The sequence below is a fragment of the Tinamus guttatus genome, unplaced genomic scaffold (assembly GCF_059628265.1).
Source record: "Tinamus guttatus ecotype Peru unplaced genomic scaffold, ASM5962826v1 Tinamus_guttatus_pri_ptg000503l, whole genome shotgun sequence".
NCBI classification, from domain to species: Eukaryota; Metazoa; Chordata; class Aves; order Tinamiformes; family Tinamidae; genus Tinamus; species Tinamus guttatus.
This window is the reverse complement of record NW_028289037.1, coordinates 327,026-348,900: the sequence shown is the minus strand read 5'-3', so window position 1 is coordinate 348,900 and position 21,875 is coordinate 327,026. Positions and strand designations below refer to the sequence as shown.

At 39.1% G+C, this 21,875-nt stretch overlaps 1 protein-coding gene across 1 annotated transcript in view; it reads left to right on the top strand.

The window, feature by feature from the left end:
- CALCR (calcitonin receptor) overlaps positions 1-17,623 on the top strand; it is a 136,883-nt gene extending 119,260 nt beyond the window's left edge. Inside the window, exons 10-13 of the mRNA XM_088533481.1 lie at positions 91-157; positions 2,424-2,642; positions 10,373-10,414; positions 17,361-17,623. Coding sequence (XP_088389607.1) covers positions 91-157; positions 2,424-2,642; positions 10,373-10,414; positions 17,361-17,582 — 550 coding nt within the window. The 3' untranslated portion in view covers positions 17,583-17,623. The remainder of the gene's footprint in view (positions 1-90; positions 158-2,423; positions 2,643-10,372; positions 10,415-17,360) is intronic.
- The last annotated feature ends 4,252 nt before the right edge of the window (positions 17,624-21,875 follow it).

Genomic DNA, 21,875 nt, shown 5'->3' with positions numbered 1-21,875 from the left:
ATGTCAGTTATTTAAGTAACTTAGCTTTAACTGTGTAGCACAATTCATTTGAATTAATGGTATATTTTTAATGTTGCATTTCCTCTGCAGCTGCTGGATGAGCGTTGACACTTACTTGCTCTATATTGTTCATGGACCTGTAATGGCAGCTTTATTGGTAAGAATATTATTTTCTATCAACAGCTTAATAATTACGTTAGAGAGGCTGGTAACCTGCATAGAATAGAAGTTTATGTATTTTAAGTATTCTGGTAGAAACTGAAAGTAGCTGTTGATTTTTTTCTGTTGCAAAGGACATACATTGTAAGAGAACATACACCCAATACTTTTCAAAAATCAGACCTGTAAAGGGATCTCCCAGTAAGGAATGAGATATTGAGGCAAAGAGAATCACCAACTGCTTTTGAAAACCACAGCTGCCACTCTGCTCCATGGAGAGTTATTTGTGACAAACGCTGAATGACAGACTGCGAGTGAATGAAAGCTGGTTGGTCAGCACTGATTTTACTGGTCTCTACACTATATGCTCCAAAGGTAGTGAGCTGAACTAGGCCAGGAAAGAGTCTGGACTGGGGTGTCTCTGTAGGAGCAACATAGGACAAGGCATAACTTTCTAATATGCATATACAGCATTTTATATGCTAGCAATGTCTTGTTTAGTGCAGTGGAGCTGACCTTGAAACATGCAGAGACGTTTCTGTTATATACGTGCAGTAATGAATGAATGGCAGGACGGTGAACACATGGAACATCTCTAAATAAAGGAACAACCCTCCATGTAAGAGTATCTGAAAAATCTGAAAATCTGCCCTGTCTTGAGAACAGTCTTGCGTGTCAGCAATACTTAGAAGCAGAAACCTCTCCCCATATTCACAGTCTGCCATTCTTTAGGAATTAAATTTATTATGTGTTGGTTCTCTGTAGATTGCTTCTGCTATCACAGTACTGGTTCTAGGGATTGTCATTCCACCTGTTCCAGGTCATTGCCCTGCTCCAAGTTTGTTCCTCTTAGCCACAATGCAAAAAAAAAGTATATATTTTATGGAAAAAGAACAATCTTTATTTTTAAAACAAGGTTTTATAATTTCTGGCATGCGTTTATGCCATTTGCAGTCATATTTTTCTTGTGAAAATGGAAATTTTTAAAGAGCAACCTAAATGATTTGCAACAAAAACCTCATAGTTACAGACTGATTCAGAAGACCTAGACACTTTTACCTTTGCAAAGTCTTTTCCCAACTTTCACAATTATCTCAAGAAATTCAAAAGTGAAGGTTAAGCTGTGTGAGTGAAGTTAGAGAAGGATGGAGAATAAGTTTAAGATTTAATGCAGAATGGGACCTCAGAAGTCATTTATTATTCCTTTTTCCAAGTAGAATATTTGGAAGATTTCTCAATGGCAAAGAACTTATGAAATGGTTTATTAAAGGTTACTGCTTCATGGTTTATTGTTCTGAAAGGCCCAGATGAAGTTTCTCGTGTATTTATGGAACACTGGCTATTAAAATAACTGTTAGTTATGCAAGAAAATACTTATTTTAAAACATTATATGAAAAAAAGCCCTTTAAAGTTCAGAAGTGATATCTATTATATCCACCTAGTTCCCTCTGGAATTGTCTTCATCATGCATCTACCCAGCTTGTTCCTGCCACAGACTCCCAACCTGCCCTGCAATGACCTATCCGTGAAGTCAGGGTCAAGAGCAGGTTTTCATATACTGAGCACCTGCAGCTGAACTCAAATTTCCAGAAATGACTCAAGAAATAAATTAGTCAGAATAACTAACAAAAAGAGTCAAAACTTTCTGAAAAGTTCAGCCTTTCTGCCTTGAACCAGCAATTTTAGCTTTAACCTGTGGAGAAAATACCATGGGCTTTATGTGGTAAGGGTAAGCCTAGATTTTTCTCAAGAGTTTGAATATTGTCCTATGTATGCCAGCCCAAGTGCCTTGGAGAAGACATATGTCCACATACATCTCGTATGCCCAGAGACACAGTGGGGATTTGTCTCACCATGATATAGCCCTCAATGGAGTCACCTTCAGAGTCAGGAGAGGGTCAGTTCCGAGGGCAAATCATCTACACTGTTTGAGATTTTGGGATAGACATGAGGTGAATTGTGCCCTGGAAATCTCACATTTGACCACAGCAGTGTCAAAATAAGAGTGCTTTCTAGAAGGGTGCCCAGCTTCTCTGACACATCCGTTCAGGCAGGTCCTGGGGGACACATGTAGAGCTGCTTAACACCTACTGTCTTAAGACATTCAAGATTACTCTCCAACGCCAGACACTCAAGAAACTGCTCCTCATGAGTTCAATGAAGCTAGAAAGTTATACTTTACTATAATTTATATGCACTATGTTTTTATTTTGAATGCCTATTTAATTCAAATGCTTTGACAATAAGTTCTTTGCTTTTGCAGGTCAATTTTTTCTTTTTGCTTAACATCGTCCGAGTTTTGGTGACAAAGCTAAGAGATACTCACCGTGCTGAGTCCAACATGTACATGAAAGCTGTCAGAGCCACTTTAATCCTGGTGCCCTTACTAGGAATTCAGTTTGTTATTATCCCCTGGAGACCTGAAAATCGACTTGCTGGAGAAATATATGATTACATCATGCATATATTAATGCATTACCAGGTATGTTACATAATAGCAGGTTAAGTACTAAGTACTTGCTGTTGCCAACTGTTTTGCCATGAAAATGAGTGTGATTGTGGTTTTGTGTTTCTTTCCCAATCACTTTTACATTATTGGATTATCTTCCTCTGCAAATATAGTATTGTTGAATAAAGCACAATCATAAGACAGAGGAAACAATGAAAAATGCAACAAAAATCATCAGATAGTGCTATTTCTAAATTAAATAGAGAAACCTGAGATCAGAAGAGGCTTTAAATAATGTTCGAAGCGTTATTCTTACCAGAGCATTCATACTGACTGTAACTGTTGCCATGAAGTTAGCATTAAAATTAGTTGTGTATTAGTTGTGTTGTGTGGAGGGAATGCATAATAAAGACAGTGAAACTTCTTTAAGAGTTAGAATTCTACCATTAAGCAGTTTAAATTAGAACTGTTTTATTTTCTCTTTCTTTTTTAATGCTAAATCATGTTAAATATCTGGTTATCTGGTTTACTGGCTGCAATATATCCAGGCCAATATTTAGCAGGAAGGACAGATTTTGAATGCAATTCTGAGCAGTGTGCAACATACACAGGCACAGTGATGCACTTCTTGGTTTCTTTAATGCAGAAAGTTGAAAATTTGTTTTAATGCAGTAAGTGAACAGCTGTAAAAAATCAGTGGTGCTTCTTTCCTTAAGTTAAATGATAAGCTCCCTTAACAGAATCTATCCATCCTGTCATCTTCTGCTACATTTTCTGTCTACATTTTCTGCTACAGTAAAAATCCAACTTTCCCCTCCAAAAATGTGGATGCATATGCTACTGCATGTATAGAATGATTGAAGATGCTTATTTTTGCACTTTACGACATCTTTATTTTGCAATCCTTAAAGTAATGTTAGTCTGTTTCTTACACAGCTGCCTGTACTGCTGCGTTGTCACTTAAGGGATCTCAAGGTTGTTCTCAAGGAATGTGTCCAAACATGCTTTTCTGGTGTCAAGGTGCTTACAGTTTAGTGATTTAGGATAAATTAGAGTGTTAAAATAGTCATTTTACACTAAAAACAATTCCAATTCCCGCAAGGTTGTCAGAGAACTGCAAAAAGAGTATTAATTAACTATTCTAGTTATGATCACTATACAAGAGGAAGTAGCCAGTCTGGGACCAAACGGGAACCAGCAATGGAAGGAAAGTACCGTGAAACTCAGCAGTAACAAAGGATGGGATTGGGCAAACGAGGGATCCAAGGAGAACAAGTTTCATCTCCTTTGGGCCACTCCTGCTCTGGTCCCAGTCATCGAAACAGTAGTCTGTCCCAGGCTTAGCATCCTCACATGCCCAGCAGTGCTCCTTGTGGACCATCATGGCAGGGGTGTCAGCGCTGGGGACACCAGTGTGGACGCAGAGGTGCCACCCAGCGCTGTCCTGGCAAGAGCGGTGACACAGAGCTCTAGCTGTGTTACCATCATGCAGATCAAGCTCCTAAGATTGCAGGAGAGCCCTGGAAAGCTCAGGAAAATTATCTCAGCATGCTACCTGCCTGCGTATAAAAACTGGTCTTTCATGAGAGTCATTCTGTTCACTTGTTGTCTGTAACAAATGGTGACTCCCGCTTTCTTCTTAAAGCAGATTTTTAAAATTGTATTCTCAACTAAACCATCGTATTCCCTTCCCAAGCATTTCTTGTATGCATATTTAAAACAGCCAGCTATGTTATCCTTCCTCTAGTGCTCATTTTCTTCTAGGAGTGATTATGTAATTAGCAGATACTGCATTAGTGTGTCTAATGGCGATATTCCTCCCCTGGCTCTTCATCCCTCATAAACTGCAGTACAGCCTGCCTCTCCATAACTAGCAGCAGTCTCTTAAGCCCTTCTATGTCAGTCATTTACAAACAGACATTATGTGTGTAATCATGATATTTCTTCATGTGGTTAATGTAGTGCATTCTCCATTCATCTTTTAAGTGGTTAAACAATGGGTTTTTTTCCATACCTTTTCTTGAACAGAGAGAGAGGCAGTTTTTCAGCAATACATCCCTGCTTTAAGTGACCACAATGATTTATTAGCCATGCACCCAACATAGGTATAAACCAGCACTGTGGCCTATTGTAATAATCAGATGATTGAAGAGAGTGGATGAGAGAGAATGTGCTCCCAGATGAAACTGGGCACAGTATTTTCTTTAGAGAGTGGTGTTCACAGCTGAAAAAATAATAAATTCAGTGAGACATTACTTGCTAGACTTCCTCTGCTAAAGACAATTTTGCATAGCAGAAGCTGGTTTGGCTTTGAATTGTTCTCCCCTCTTTGCAATATTACCCTCAACGCTCACCATTTTAGGCAGAAGGGTTTTTTTCAAATATGACTATATGAGCAATCACAAAGGCCTCACTTTTGTCTGACTGTGTTGCTTATTATACATAGACCTGATTCGCCTTAAGAAATCCACTGTAATCTGTAATAAGTTATAAGTTATAATAATAAGTTATATAATAAGTTATATAATAATAAGTTATATAATAATAAGTTATAAGTTATAATCTGTAATAAGTTATAAGATCTGTAATAAGTTATAAAAATCAAAGACTCCCAATATGGGTGCGTATACTTTTTCTAACCTGCCCATCAGCCCTCACGTAAACTGCAGAAGCAGAGATTTTTAACTCCCCTCACCATCCCTGGCATGAGTTATTCAGGCTCGGATGTTGTTGAAATGAAGATTATGTGAGGCAAAAGAAAGATACTTCAACTTTGGAGTAACTTGTGCATAGAGTGAGTTGCTTTCTGTGGATTGATGTACATGCAGCTAGCTAATTAGACAGAGAGTGAGCCTAAAGTGGGCACTGTAAACAAACTTTGCATTACAGAACTGAAAGTGATTTGCAGATTTTCTCTAGAGGACTTGACTTTCAAAAGCCCATTAGAAATAGATGCTGGAAGCTTATAGAAGGATGCACTTTTGTTCAGGGTGTAAAACAATATTGCATGAGATGCACTGGCTCCTTGCACACCTCTCACACAACAACATATCCATTAGATTATCTTCAAAGCCTGCAACATCCTACTGTACTGCCCTACAAAACCAAAATGGAACAAATAGGTTGCCTCCCTTGAAGGAATGGAACAACAGCAGCTGTGTCTTGTGTGGGATGGGAATATAAGAATACTGAGGAGCCTGCTGGGTCTCTTTGATGCAAGAGGACAGCACAGGCATTGCTCGTGCCCGACACTCCCACTCCCAACAGGCTTGCCTGCACCTGAGAAATATAAGGGAAATGCAATACTCCCTACATATATACATTAAGCCCTAATCTAGCCCTCCCCAGCCAGATGCCCTCCAAGGAGTTCCCACTCCCAAGCTCCTTTCATTAGCTCTCCCCTCTCCCTGATTTTACTCTCCAACACGATGCTTTGGGGCTTGGAGACTGTATCATACCACCCAGAATGGGACAACCTCTGCCTTCAGCCTCTGCTGTCAATCATGAATCCCACTGAAGCCTGTAAGACACACAGTGTATAACTAGGGCAGAGACTGAGACTGTATAGCTGCTTCTTCATAAGCACATATAACACCTATGTTTCTTTTATGGAAACATGAGATAGAAAGAAACCCAAATGAGATATCAGAAACCTGTCTAAATTTTCAGTATCTGCATTGGGAAACCTTTTTTTTTTTTTTTTTTTTTTTTTAATTGTTCTTAAATATGTTTTAAATTAAAAAAAAAAAAGTAAATTATTGGAACATCATTTCCATCGTTCAAGACACACCTCTTGTAAGACAGTGAAAACCAAATCAAATACCTGTCAAACAAAGAATGTCCTTGGACCTATACAGGCATTTAAATGCAGGGAAAAAGTGCACTGTCTGGTCAAAAAGGTACGTGAAGTTCTCAGAGTTGCAGACTCTGGACAGTCCCTAAGACATGATTCAGTAGAAAGCCATGTTCATCTGGTCTTCACAAAGTCCCAGAAATAAAATGAAGAATTCTGAAAGGCCTTAGTCTCAAAGTGAAAGTATTCCTCTCATCTGCCTTCAATCCCACAGCTGTTGTTATCCTACTATCAGCAGCCAATATATCACAGGTCAGTTTAACAACTCCACACAGTGGCAGAGAGATATAATTGACCCAGACAGCCCATCCTTGGCAAGGATTGCACCCTGCTCAAAAAACAGCAGCAACTAAAGGGGAAAAAAAAAAAGAAAGACTTATATAAAAGAAATATAAGAACTACCCTTGGGCTGCCATCAGAAAATTAATCCATATTCATATACTTTGATGCATACTCATCCATAGTCATATATTTTGATATTTTGTAATATCAGTGCCTCTCCAGTCCTCTAGTCAAGAAAAGACAGAATTAATATCTGCTACTGATATTAGCTGCTTCTGCAGCTGCACAGCTTTACAACTGAAGGTACACGCAAGACTGAGGTATGGGAAGAATTTTACATATAAAGCAGAAAAAAATAGAAATAGAAATAGAAGTAATTGTGCATGTAGCAGCATTTTTGGACTGTGATTGAAAGCATGTTGGATGTAGAGGTCCTTTCCAACCTCAACCGTTCTGTGATTCTGTGTGTTACGATAAAGGCATCATAGAGATGGATAGGCATGAAGGATCTGGCAGGGTCAGATACACCTTGTTTAGTGATACATATATTTTACCAAACGCAGTGAGATGGCAACTCTCAATCAAGATAACAATCCTGAAGCCTTAATAAGCTAAAATTCGAGCAACATGCAGAACCATTTTAATATTTACTCTAATTAAAAACAAGCAGTTTATCAATTTACATCAATATATAAATTTATATATTATATATTTATTTTAGATATATATATGTGTTATATATTTATATATAAAAATATCAGGTTTTCTTGCATATTATTCTAGACTTTCCAGGAGGCAAGGGGAGAACAAGGACTTTTTGCCCAAGTTGTTCCTTCTGTTAGGGGATTGAGCTGCCCGTACAGAGCTGCAGAAATGAGATCCCCACAATGATGTCTCAAGGATGCCAGGACACAGTGCCAGCCCCTGTGATTGTCAGGGAGCAGTGGGCCTGACCTGTTGTTCTCTGTATGGCTGCAAGGGGGGCACATTCAATGCTATAACACTTCTTTCATTCAGTGTTATAACTTCAGACTACAGATTTTCCATTTGTCTGTTTTTCCCTCTTATATTTTTAGCCTTTCAGAGGACACTTGGTTTTTGAGATAATTTCTTCACTATTACTTCTTCCCACTTGTCCATCTTACATAGAAGGCTGTTATATAAGAAGTACTAAAGTAAATATATAACTTTAAAACAGGAAAACTGTTCCCAAATTGTAGATGAACAGAGTCCTGGTCACCATCTACATAAAGAATTTTATCCTCTTGAAAAAATAGACTTACTGCAAGATAAAATTGGGAGTAAAATTGTGAGACATTTCGTATTCATATAGGAAGGAGAAAAGAGACAAAATAGCGGAGTAGCCTGTAATGTTGGAAATCTGACAGGCAAGAAATAAAAAGGATAATATGCTCAAGTTCACGTATATCAAGAAGTCTGCTAGAGACATCTGTCACTGTGTCCCCCACACTGTAAAACAGGTTCAGGAACAAACACAAATCATTTCAGCTGGCAGATCCCAGGGGGCTACAGGTCTTGGGAGAAGAGCAGAGCACTGAATGTGGGGCAAAAAGGAGAAAATAATTCCTGCAGCCAGCAGAGACATACTTTATCCACAGCCTCAAAATAATGAGGAACCTGATCTGTTCTCAACAGAAGAGATAAATGAGACATCACCATGTCTTCTTCTTCAGCACTGTTATCAAAAGATGCCTGGAAAAAAAAAAAAAAAACACTTGTTAAGGAAACTATCCACTGCAAGAAAAGCAAAGAAGTAGAGCAACTGTAGGATGTAACAGAGACCTGCAGATACCATACAGTTGTTCAGATTCAGTTTCTGCCTTAATGTGACCTCCAGTTCACAAATTCTGGCTAAACTCTCCAATTAAAGAATAGACTTATGAAAAAAGTTCCTCTGCTTCTTCCTCTCTATCTAGTGTCTTTTATGACTGTCTTGCCTCATGTGGATCATCCATGGGCAGTTTCTAATCCAGAGGATTAGAAGGTCCATCTCATTTCCCATCGTGGCAGACTGCTGTCACTGTAGACACTTATAATTTAGCAAAATGGTAAAATCCCCGATGAGCCTGCGTACCATACAGTTCAATAGCAGATGTTTTGCAAGGCTCTGTGCAAATTAATGCAGCACACAGTGATAAAGAATATTCCATATTTTTATGGATGCAATGTTTGCTTCCCCTGGATAAATTTGAATTTAAGTGTGTGTGGTCTACAAAAGTCCTGCTTTAGAGGCATAAGGTTTTGGAGAACTTCATGATGTTTTCCGACCTGGAATTATTGATGAATTATTGCATATTGTGAAATTAAATTTGCGAGATTTCTGAGATATTCACATTTTATTCCAAAAATCTGAGAAGCTTTCTTTTTCTCACCCTATCTATACTATCTCCTTCTCCTTAGAGGTGTTTTCCTATGTTCATATTTTAAATCATAAACACAAATTTACTGCAGCAGAGTAATCGCCCACATTCAAGTGGTTAACACGTCTTCAAAATAGCCTCTATGTGTCTAATATATAAGCATTTGGTAAAAAGGAGTTACCACTTAACATACATCTGTGGTCCAAAATATACACCTGAAAGTCCAAGACCTGTTTTAGAAAGTGTTAGTTACAAGTTGACTTGTAATCAGTTAAACGAGGACTTATAAAAAAGGCACAGCTGTAACACTTTTCAGAGCAGCCCTTGGGAATGTAAGCTGCTGTATGGCAGTTTTTCAGCCTCACAAACTGGCATCACTTTAGTTTATTATAAATACTTTAAGCAATTTTAAATGAATGAATTTGGCATTCAGTGTTGTTATGTAATGCTGTGTTAATGAGAGCTAATATTATTTAGAACATGGGCAAATTTAATTGCATGTTCTGAATGGCAGGTCTGGGTATGAGAAATTTTTGTCATATTAATTTTGTACTTCCTATTTCCATCACCTCATGTTCCTGGCTTGGCCATGTTTAATCTTGTAGACATAGTGAAATGCTATCTGGACTACTATTGCACTATTTGCATTAATTTTGAGCAGTTTAGGAGTAAACTTGAACCTTCGGTCTTTTTTTTTTTTCTTCCACACCTCTTCTCAGCTGTTTTCTTTTTTTTTTTCCCTTTTCCCATTACTAATACCTCTTTTTACGTTCACTATCCATCCCATAGCACCCCAAGCAGGTTCTCTTATCCTAACAGGCACTTCAATTTAAAAGCTTTCTGAGGCATTTGCTTTTCCTTGGCTAACTTCAACTGAGCAACTGCAACCTGATGGATAAGGGGAATCATCTGTGCCCCTATTCTTCTTCCCTCTCTCAGAAAAATTAGTGTCAGTGGGGGTACTCTAACAGCAAAATATCTTAATTTCCCTTCTGTAGCTCCCTGTTGTATAAAAACAACTTTACCTTTAAAATGGGTGATCTAGAAATACTAATAATACTAAAGAAAATGTTAAATAGTAAAAAGGCAGAAGTCAATACAATAAAGTAACTGTGAATAGGGGGATGTTAGAAGAAATAGCTGAGTTGGGGAAGAAGTGGACTGATGTTTTTAGCCTGTGACTCTAAACTTCCAGCTAGGGCAGTAACAGTGACGTATACTAAAATTTGTATTTTTCTTCCTCTTAGGGCTTGCTCGTTGCAACTATATTCTGCTTCTTCAATGGCGAGGTAAGGATGCACAATACAGTAAGTGATCAGAAACTTGGTAAATAGTCACCTGGTTGTTCATTAATAGAGAAAAGAAGCCTGGCCAGCTGCAAATTTCAAAACAGCACACTTTAGTCTATATGTGCAAGCAGTACACTGCACGGTGCACTTTTCAAAGCTCTGCACAGAGCCTGACCTGAGTTTCTCTGAGGGGATGACTGGGGAGTGTTATCCTTGCAAAGAAGACCACATGAAGTGAGGTACCATCAAGAGATTCTCACCCCTACCCTGCACAGTTTAATCTAAAATAGAGGTCAAGGTAAAGGAGAAAAGCAATCATCTACTTCATCTCCCTTTCCTACTATTTAACTTTACCTCTTGCCCCAGAGTAGCTAGATGAATGACATGAAATTATTGCAATATCCTGGGAGAAGCAGTAGGGCCCTTTGAGAGGGGTGGCCTGGACAACCAGCATGCTGGGTTAAGCCAAAAGAGCAGAACGAGAAGCCATCACCAGCAGTGCCCTCAGGTCAAAGAAGCCTGAAGGATTGCAATTGCTTTTACTCCTTCAAGGATTAGCACTGGCCTTTTTAAGGCCTGTGCTTCTCAAGTAGTAATTGAGAAATAAAAGCCTTTGAGTGAAAGAGGTCTCCCATTCTCTTACAGCTGGATCAATGTTTTAACTTTTACAACTTGTTTTAGGTCCACTTCACTGATTTTTCTTGTTTTAATAAAAATGGCTAGTTAAGGCATGTCAAGAGCCACTTAAATTGCTACAGCAAAGTAATTTTCCAAAGACAGTTAGCAGCAAAATGTTTTCAAATACATCAGGAGCTTTTAACTGTAGCAAAATGAAATACCACATAACTTTGAAAATCTAGAAAGCACTTTAAAAACTTTTAACTTTAAAAAGTTAATTTTGAGTCTAGTGCAGATAAATTAGATGCACATATTCCTTTATTAGAGCAAGATTTGTGATGCCAAAATTCAGTGTTTCACCCTAAAGAGATATCCATGCTTATATATATCCCTGTATATTATTAGCAAATAACAAGTTCCCAGTAATTATGTGAGCACACTGATTTTGTGTAGTGACTTAAAGTGAGCTACCTTTTTCATAAGGTGCTACTGACTGGTTTGCTATTTTTCAAGAGGACACAGTGCATTACATTCTGCTTCCACATCATTGTACCTTTGCTTTTGGCTGGCTTGCCAATTAAAGATACAGAGGAATGCAGTACTACAAAAGATTGGATGCCTCCCACTGCAGTTCTGTAGCATGGCTTCTCAGGAGACATAAAAGAGAATAGCAAACCATGGGCAGGTAATGACACCAAACCTAAAATGAAATGATAGCCTTAAATATCACATTGCAGTAGTTCACTCTCTGATTCCAGAGAGAGGTCCAGTTAAACAAGGTTCCAAAGATATACTCTCTTTATTCACACCACATTTCTGCCCCTGGGATCTGCAGGCTCCTAACATACTTCTCTTCTGCCTTACTCATCACTAACTGACACAGTCCATCCTCCATACTCCTGAAATATGGAGAGTAAAGGGTTATGATTCTCTCTAGTAAGAAAGAATTGGCATGCAGAAAGAGGAAACCAGCCAGGAAATTTCTGAAACATTCTCTCCCTGTAGAAATAATTGCATAGCTATGTACAGGCAGTCTTCCTGCATGTCATTGCTTGCCTCAGAATAATGTGTTGCCCCAAAATCCTGGTCCTAAACATTGACTTTTTTCACCTTTATTCCCTCAGTATCACGTGAAAAATATTGTAGGTTAGTTTTTGCAGAACATATTTGTTTAGTATTTTACAGCTTCATGGTAAAAGATCAGTTCTTCTGTAATTCTCCAGAATATATGGATCTGTGCCTAGACTAAAGGCTGTAGCAATGCTAAAAGTGGGAAGAAAAAAAAACAGCAAAAAATGAACAGAAAACATAAAACTTCTTAAAGACTGCTTGATTTTTAGATATGGTTCAGCAGATAGCTGTAATTCTAAAGTACTGTTGTCAGTGCTGAAGTGTCAAAAAATATCCAGCTTTACAGTTCCACTAATATAATTTTCAAGGTACCCAATAATGATGCCAATATCATAACTAAATGTATCAGTTAACTGAAAATTAGATGATTAGGTATGAATTTATCTATTGGATTAATTATCCTATAGTGTGCTAGGCAGAAAAAAAACAAAGCCACATTTCAGAAATGAAACTGAGTCTAAAATAATCACAACTTTCTTTTGCTCATTATGTATGGGTTGCATTTATTTGGGAATGCAAAAGGAAATATGCCGTAATCATATATGATACTCAAATGTCCAGTCTCTGAGGCACTCTTCACTTTGTGGACTTCTGCATAAAACTGAGCTGCTGTTAGGAAACTGTAATAGCAGCAGCTAGCTTCATATACAGACCAAAGTTGCATGGTCTGAATACAAACCCTGAATAATGACAATAGTCATCGACACCTACTCACTTCGGAAAATCTTTCCAACACATCTGGCAGCCGACGAGAGAAAGAGTCCCTCCCTGTGAAAGTCCATGACCTAGACATCTGCCTTTGATTTGTGTGATCAGCATGGCACCACTGAGAGGACATCTCAAAGGCTCTCTGAGTTTATAATCCTGGTGATCACAGGCACATATCTGTAAAGGGCAGAGGACAAAATGAAATAAAAAGACAAATCTGATGTTGAAGTGTGTCTTACAGACCTCTACTGTGTTGCTCCTGTAGATAATCACATAGATGCCTTGGCTACACCCAGGTAGTTACAGACTGCCTGAAGGATTAATGAATCCTTCATGGCATGACTGATCAGAAATATTCATCAGCATCAGGTACTAGGAACAAACAGCAGTTGAGATTCAGATTCCCCAGTCATGCCTAGTGCGATTTCTGTTGGTGCTTGGGTGTTCCAGCTTCCAAAATTTTATCTATCTATCTGCTGCAGACATGCAGATTGCCCAACAGCTACTCACAGAGGTGTTTAGAAACTCTTTCATTACTTTCTGATTGAAAATTATAATCATCAGAAAGGGGAAGCTTTTTAAGAATTTCCCACGACAGTGGACAGAGACCCAAGATGACATCTCTATCATACAGACTCAAGACAAACTGTGGGTACTTGCATCAGCATTTGACCAATAAATAGCATAATAACATAACTGTACTGAACCAGCTGTGATGCGCTGTACCAGAAAAGAGAACAAAAGAACTATGACTCCTGTCTTCAAAGTGTCATTTTTTTCTTGTATATGCACAAGTGGCAGATATATAGGGCATAAAAGCTATTAGGGAGTAGCACCAGACACCAGAATGTCATTAGGAACTTCTGAAGGGAGGGAAAGGGGCTGTGTTCATCCCCACTCCCATCATGTACTGATTTGAATTAGGTTGCCCAAGAAAATTAAGCTAATTTCCCAGGACTTTTGCTGAATGTGGTATGAACAGATACAGACCAAAGCCATGACTCCTCTTCAGTCATATGATATGGAACGTGCCAACTGCTGTGTCTGTCCACAGCCAGGGTCATAGAGAATGGGAAAATTCAGTGTGGGGCAAAATGATTAGTTTTAGTAACACAGGAGGCTGCATATTCCGTGATTTATTTTTTACTACTGGAATACTTCACTTCAAGGCTGAAACCCATGAAGTTTATCCAGAACAAACAATGCTAAATTCAGTACCACCTGGCAGTGTTTTCTATCAGTGTTCACAGCCAGCTACATCACCTACCTCACTTCAGCACCACAACAAACCCATCTGCAGAAAGAAATGCCAAAATACTGAGTAAGAAGCTCTCTGCATTAATATAGGAAAACTTACAAATAATAGCTTTTTTTAGTACTTTTTAAATGATGAATTTCTCATTCGTTTTCATATAAAATCTCAGAGTCAAGGAGCACTATAGTTTCTCCCTCCAGTAAAAATAGCATTGCACAGATGATATAGGGTCTTTGCAATTGTCAGCTCGCCAGACCATATTTCCAGTCCTGAGATTTCTTCTAGACTGAAAGGCTGGCCAACAAAATGGAAAGTCTGAAAAAAAAAAAAAGAAGAAGAAGAAGAAGAAGAAGTCGTATATCCTGTATGCCAAAGAGGCATGAGTGTGTAATAGAGAACAGAAAACACTTTAAGGTCTTGAAGAGCAGAGTAAACAAATGTAGGCTCTTCTTTTTTGTAGGCTTTATTTTCCTTCCTCGGCCATCTCAGAGAGCAGCCTGCCCAGCCCCTGGTTGCTAATACATTCTGACTGTGCATGTGATTTTCAATAAATGCTGCTTACACATTTAAAACCTAGTTTTAGTTGGCACTGAATTATGATCATCTGAGGTCCTTGGAGTTAGCACAGAAATATAGATTAACACGTTGTTTCATTCCTGCTCAGCAGCTTGTATTAGCCATTACCCATTTGTGGTCAGATTCTCGTAAAGTCCAGCAGCTCAGTGGAGAATAACAACACAGCTGCTTTGACCTCGTGCTGTCACAATCCATGGAGCCTTTTAAATCTAACAACTGGTATTTCTACTCATAGGCTGAACTGGAAGGGATATGCCTGTTCTCTTCCAAACCATATATAAACATCGCTCCTATCTGAGAACAGAGCCATGAACTTCTCCCTGCAGCTTTTACATGGCTCCATGAGATGCCCATTGCCCTCTCTTCAGCTGGCTGTGCTATCCCCAGACTCTCACCGTGTGAGGGTAATCAAAGCCTTCACAGAGACCTTGGGGTCTGTGCGGGGTTTGGGAAGGGAACAGAGGGGCTACAGGAACATCTTCTTAGCACCTTTATTAAAGACCCCAAGATTAATCTGAAAGGACTAATTTCTGTGAAATACAAACACATTCAGTATTAGCCTTAGGGGCAGAAGTGGCCAAAGGTGCTCTTGGTTAGAAACCCCTCTAGACCACTGCTGCAGCACGAGAGCACTGGCTCCTGGCAGGCAGAGCCAGCGTGCAGGCCTCAGATTCTTGTTAGGTCCATTAGGAACTGCTGCCCCAGAATGATATCAGGAAAATTCTCTGACTTGTGAAGATTGCTTGTTCCAGTTTCTTCTTATGCATTTTTGGATGACAAAGCTACAGTATCATGTGGAACACTATCATGTTAAAAAATAAAAAATTAAGTGACTAAAATCCAAACAGGATGCAGCTTATGTGTCAGTAATTTTTTCTTACTAATACATTTTGGCAATGGTGTAACATGAAGCATCCCCACATGCAGTCTTTTAGCTTTGAATCTCAACATTAGCATAGTGAACTTTTTCATAACGCCAGTAATTAAAGTTCCATTGTAACCACGTGCCTTTTCTGTTCTTGATATCTAGTTAACCTACATCAGCTTTTGGTTTCTTTTCTTTATCTGCCATGAGAACAACAATACATTTTTCTAGATGAAAAGAACTCTAACTATATTGTCTTGAGAAAATGATAACAAAAAGAAAAACAGCTAGTATTGGAAATCGGGCATGGACATATGGGCATAGTTTTCAGTGAGTTTTAAATGACCAGTCTAGCAAACAACTCTTTACTCAAAAAGTAGTCGTCCTGCAGTCAGTGCAGCTACTTGCATGAGTAAGGAGTTATACTATCAGTCCTCATACCTTGGCTTGTTCCTTGGCATGAAAATAAAAAGCTTGAGCAAATGAAATAGCCGTTCTTGGCATGCTGCATGGTCCCACTGCACACTCAGTAAGCATCTCAGATTTATAGTAGTTCCTTATGAAGCTTTTTCCTTATATGACATGAAACAGCTTTCTTGCAGGCAGCTGTGGGTGGTGAGTAGATCACATTTTACTATATACATATTCATAGAGTGATTAGAATTGTAGAGACATGAGAAATACTGAAGTCATTCAAATTTTTCTGCCTGAATCAAAGATGCCTTTCTGCATGAAGCTTCGAGTTGCTACTGAGCAAACTCCCTGACCAAAAAGTGACATGCAGCATCTGTCTCAGCAGGGGTATTGTAACTCCAGGATGCTCCCGTAAGTCCCAGCATCTTACCTGCTTCTCCCTTCCTCTGGTGGAAGCAATTTATAGCACATTACATTTTCTGGGCTAACATAGCTAAACTGAAGGAGAGAAGCCAGGGTTTGCCCACCCCCTGTTCACATCTCAACACTTCCTTTGGGGCAGAGCAAGCAGGTTCCAGCACGCCTGAATGCGCAGCCTGAAAAGGGGCTCTTATTCCCTGCACAGCTCATCATAAATCATAACCTTGCTCTATATAAAACATCATGCTTAATATACATGCTAAATAAAAGATGCTTTCCCAGAAGATGAATATCCACAGGTTGAAATTCTCTGCTATGCAGAGGGCTGTGACCAAGGCTAACTTTATGCCAGCACAGAACTACCAACTCTCATAAATGAGCAGAGCCCAGTCTCTGTTCATCTGTACAAATCCTCCAAATCTTTATTTGTACAAATGTAGTCCTGGCAAGCTTATAAAGTGTACTTACATTCTGCCATTCATGGCTAGTTTTACTCAAGGTTAAATTTTTTCAAGACAGAAGTTCATGATGTATTAGCCGTTCCAGGGGAAAGAATCCAACTGCAGCATGAGTTGAGTTTTAACCCCCCACCCTCCTTCCTTCTCCCATTTCCAAAGCAGCATCCTACTGCATTCTTGTACATCAGTCTATTCCACATTTACCTCCTACAGAAATGGCTAACCCGTATGCTCTCTTTGCATGCATCAACAACTGCAGAAAATCTGGTTGCTGCCATAGGGTAGACAGGAAAGAACCTAGAGCAGAGAGCTGAACAACTGCACTGTTCTTGCTTCTGGAGCTGAGGGAAAAGGGGAGGAGAGAGGGGACTGGTCCTGGTGCTTGCAGCCAATGGCTTAGCAAAGGATAGGCAAGGCATCACTGCAGCAAGCAGAACTGCCTTCACTGCAGCTTTGGGAGTCGCAGTTTTGCCTCACTCTAATTATGCATTTCTTTAACAGGTACAAGGAGCTTTGAAAAGACAATGGACACAGTATAAAACACAGTGGGGTCAAAGGCGCCGAGAGCACTGTTCCACGCGATCTACCTCCTACACGGCAACGTCCATCACAGAGGTCCCCGTCTACTTGTACCATCATGACTCCAACAACGAACAGCTAAATGGAAGATACATAGATGACTCTGAACTCGTTGCATTAAAATCTGGAGAGACATCTGCCTAGCTCAACAGCAGCCATTGCAAACTCATCATTTCACATTCTGCTTGTGAACAAATTAGGGAGAAGGGTGGAAGCGTGGAAATGAAGCCATGGTGTCAGAGGGCATGGCCAGATGACAAAACACATTATATTCAAACCACATCAGCCTTTTCCAGGGATCACACAGAGACAGTGTAATGCAAAGGTGGGAAGCGCAGTCCATCCTACTCAACATGCAGGGACTCAACGTGGAACTGCTCACCAGGCTACATAATTTCCATGCTTCCTGGTACCAGCCATATGAAGTGATGATATAACATTACTAACTGTTTCAAATGGCCCATGGTAAATAGGAAAGAAAGAACTGTACATGATGTTTCTAAACTTTTAGCACTTTGCTTTAGTTACTTCAACACAAGATTTTGAACTATCAACTTTCACGAGAAGAACTGGCTTGGAATCCTTTCCCTTTCCCCTCTTGAGGAGCTTTATGCCATCTTAAAATATTTTGTACCTTGTAAGACCAAAAAGAATCACTCTAAAGTATTCAAATGTTGGTGATTTCCAAAGGATACCCAAAATATTACCATCCCCTTAGCAGATGCACAGAACAGTTGAAGGTAAATTAGTCTTAAAACAAATTCTCAATCATTATTACAGAAACATAGCAGTTCTTTAAACCACTTCACAAAATTCCAGAAGACATTTCAAGATAGTTTTTATTTAACATTTGGTAGTTCCTTAAGAGAGAAACTGTCAATCTATTACTCTGCCCAGAAAGTTCATCATTAAGGCACAAATCTTTCACCCCAAATAAATGATGAAATTTGTTTGGAAATTATGATTTCATTTAATAGTCATTTAGAGATGAATGCTAGATGAGTTCTTGCCTCTAATAAAATCACAGCCATAGCAATAATGAATCCCAGGTAACAAATAAGAAACTAATGTCACAGCAGAAGAAATATATATTTTTAGCATCTGGGTGCTGCTGAGAGTGCCTGATAGGTGAAGGAAATACTGTCATATGTGAGTCTGTCATCAGGTAAACATGTCAAGTATATAGTTTTGCAAGTAATAAGCACCTTTTGTAACACATTCGAAGCATCGTTTGTCTCTATGATTACTGAGCCAGAAACAGGGCCAGGGAGGAGTTGATTTGCAGTTGTGCAGTTGATTTGCAGTTGGAAGTTGTGGTATTGTCACTACACAAGTTCTACAGATCTCTAAAGGGCTAGATGAATGTCCCATATAAAGCTCAACATTAAGCATCTACAAGCAGAAAGGCCAGGGCCAAGGAAGTTTTGAATACCTGTGACTGCTAAAGAGTTTTGTTCATAAAACTTTAAAATAATATGTCTTTCTTTACTGCATCTTTCCAAAAAACTTTTCCTGCAGATCTTCCACTCCTTTGCCATTGTTTCATACAAGCATGGGATATTTCAAATGTCAGTGTACGCATCACAGTTTTGCCTTTGAAGAAAGCTGGAAAGTTATTGATCCCCCTCTGTTTTCCTTGCTCATCCACTTATATCTGGTGCTTCAACCTCAGCCCAGACAGGGAAATATAGTGACAGGAGAAGGCAGCTGCTACACAGCAGCCCTGTACTGGGAGCTGTTAAAATGGCAGGTGATATAGATGGCAGGTGAATAAGAGAAGAAGGAAGGAATAGGAAACTTAGCTCTTAAGCTGTAATTCAATTAACATGGGAATTCTTTCACAGATGTAAGCTTTCCCCTCTTCTTTACTTGTTGGGTTTCCATTCATACTATTTTTTCTCCTTAGAGCTGCATAAGGTACTTAAATAAGTTAAAATAGTATTAAATTCACATCTTGTCATTTAATAGCAAAAGAGAAAAGCAAATCTAAATTAAAATGCTTGAGCTAAATGTAAACTTTAAAATCACAAATAAAGATCATAATCCTGCTGGTCATGCTCTGTCAAAGAAAGGCTGCAGGATAGACTTTATATTCCGCAGCATAAATTGCTAAAGTAAATCCTATCATAAATCTTCAAATTCTATTACAATTTTCCAGCAAATACCTGTTGGCATATATGAGTGTCAGACAACTCTCTCCAGTGTTTAGGTAAAAAGTCTGCAGTACAGCCAGTAAACTTTAAAAGCCAATTTCATCCTTAGTGATTTGGAGCCAATTTTAAATACTCCGTTCAACTGGGCTTGTTTTTCCTTTACTGCCACAATCAAACCCTAAAGTTTACTGGTCATCAATAAATTATAAATGGAGGTGTGTATCTACCTACATGAGTCATCCCCTAACTGGAGAAGTCCCCGAAGCTCCAGGTGAGGGAAAGGTGCAACCCAAGGGACTGAGTCTCCCTCCAGGTGGAGGAGGCGATGCCTCATGGTGAGGGCAGTCGTGCTGCAGATGCACTCACCTTGCCGCTGCTCCTCACCAAAGTCTTCACCCCGTCTTGGAGAGGATGTTGCCAACGCTGCGACAATCGAACAAGAATCCGGAACAAGAAGGATTTGCCCACCAATGGTGCCACTCGCAGCATGATCGACCTAGCAGAATATTTACAAGGAAACACAGTCCTGGGTAGTCATTCAAACCCCATGCCTGTTTTTCAGACTTCGAGCTATATGAAGACAGTTATTTTTTCAGACAACAGTATTTTGCATATTGTTATTTCTATTTTTGCCAGTGAACAACAGAAAATGGAAGACTTAGTAGCTAAAGACAGCAAGGCAGCTCTACTATGAATGCTGTGTTTCTGGGTAACTTTGAGGCACACTGTGCTTTCCAGAAGGCATTCTTAATTTCCGAAGACACAAACGGGCTGATTGTAAAAGAAATGTGCATTATACAGAAAGTTTAATTGTTTTACAGTCTGTTATGTTCCTGTGGATGTACAAAATTGATATGCTTTGCCATTATCGTGGTTGTTTACTTCATTCACTAATCTCTCTCTCTTTTTTTTTTTTCACTCTGCTCAGGAGAATGTGCTGAAATGCCAAGTTCAGGAGCTGGGTTTGGGGATCTTGGTTTGAGCTTCAGGTGACAGAAACACTGCATGGCTATGGCAGTTTTTGTGACAGCTTTGATTTCAGTGGAATAATAACAATTCACAGCCCCTAAAGAAATCCCATGCTGAATTTCCTGTGAGTGTTGTCCTGAGGCTTTGCCAAAAGGACTGCATTTTTAGAGCTAGTTGGTAATCTCCAATCAAAATATTTTCCAATGGAAAATGATTTTTTTTTCTTCGTATCAAAATGGCTTGAAAAGTTGTCATTGCACACATGATGTAAATTGTACGCCTGTGCTTTATAAGTAGCACCCTACACTAGTGACAGTAATACTGAGAATGCTGATATGATGTGAATAATTACAATGTCCTGGCATTAGAAAATTTGCCTCTAATAGCTATCACAAGAAAAGCAGGTTCATTGAATGGAAATTCATTAGAAATGCACAATTCAGGTACCAGTGTGCTAAAAAGCAGGAAGAGAGCATTTTCAAAGGAAATAAACCCTGCATCAACCAACTCTGTAGTACCTGAACCACAGCTACACCATGAAAACCCAGTTTAGTGAACATTGGCTCTGGCAGGAGGGGTTTTGTCTCTGTTTGAACACCTGAATTTATCAGAAAGGCTCTGGCTGTTCTTTTTTATCAAGTACAGAAACTCGGCACAAATTAAAAGACTTGTTGTGACACAGGTGCGGAAATTAAATCTTGTGGGGTTTTTTTCATTTAATTTACTTACTAAATAGCTGAAATAAAATAGCAACAAAAGCAGGACAAACTATTTTGTCTGTATTAAAATTCTTAACAATAATACTACCTTTGTTAAAAGTCTGTCAGCATTTCCATTGCAAAATGTTCTGCATTTATAATATAGCAGCATAACTTTTTGGGGGGATAAAAGCAACCATGCGAATGTGGGCAATTTTTGCCCCCTTTCTTGAAGCCTGCTCCATCCGTGCTTTGCCAATCTTCACAAGAAAATCCAAGCCATTTTTTCAAAGATACAGTCCTAAACACTAATGATATGAAGGCATTTCCAATGCTTGAATACTGTCAGAAGTGTCTTCATGAAGCTAAATATGCATATATTTTTGATTATTGACTACGAATAAGAGCATTTGTAACCTTAAACTTATTTGCATGGAGACAATAATTGACAACAAGGGGAAGATGTTCTCTGTACTCCATGTAGGACCCTGTTCTGTCTGCTACCCAGCGGCAACAGGATTGCACAGGGGACCTTCCCATCGCTGTCCCAGGAATGCAACACCCATTTCAGAGGGACCTGGCAAAATGAAGGCATGAATCCTACACAGCCAATGTCA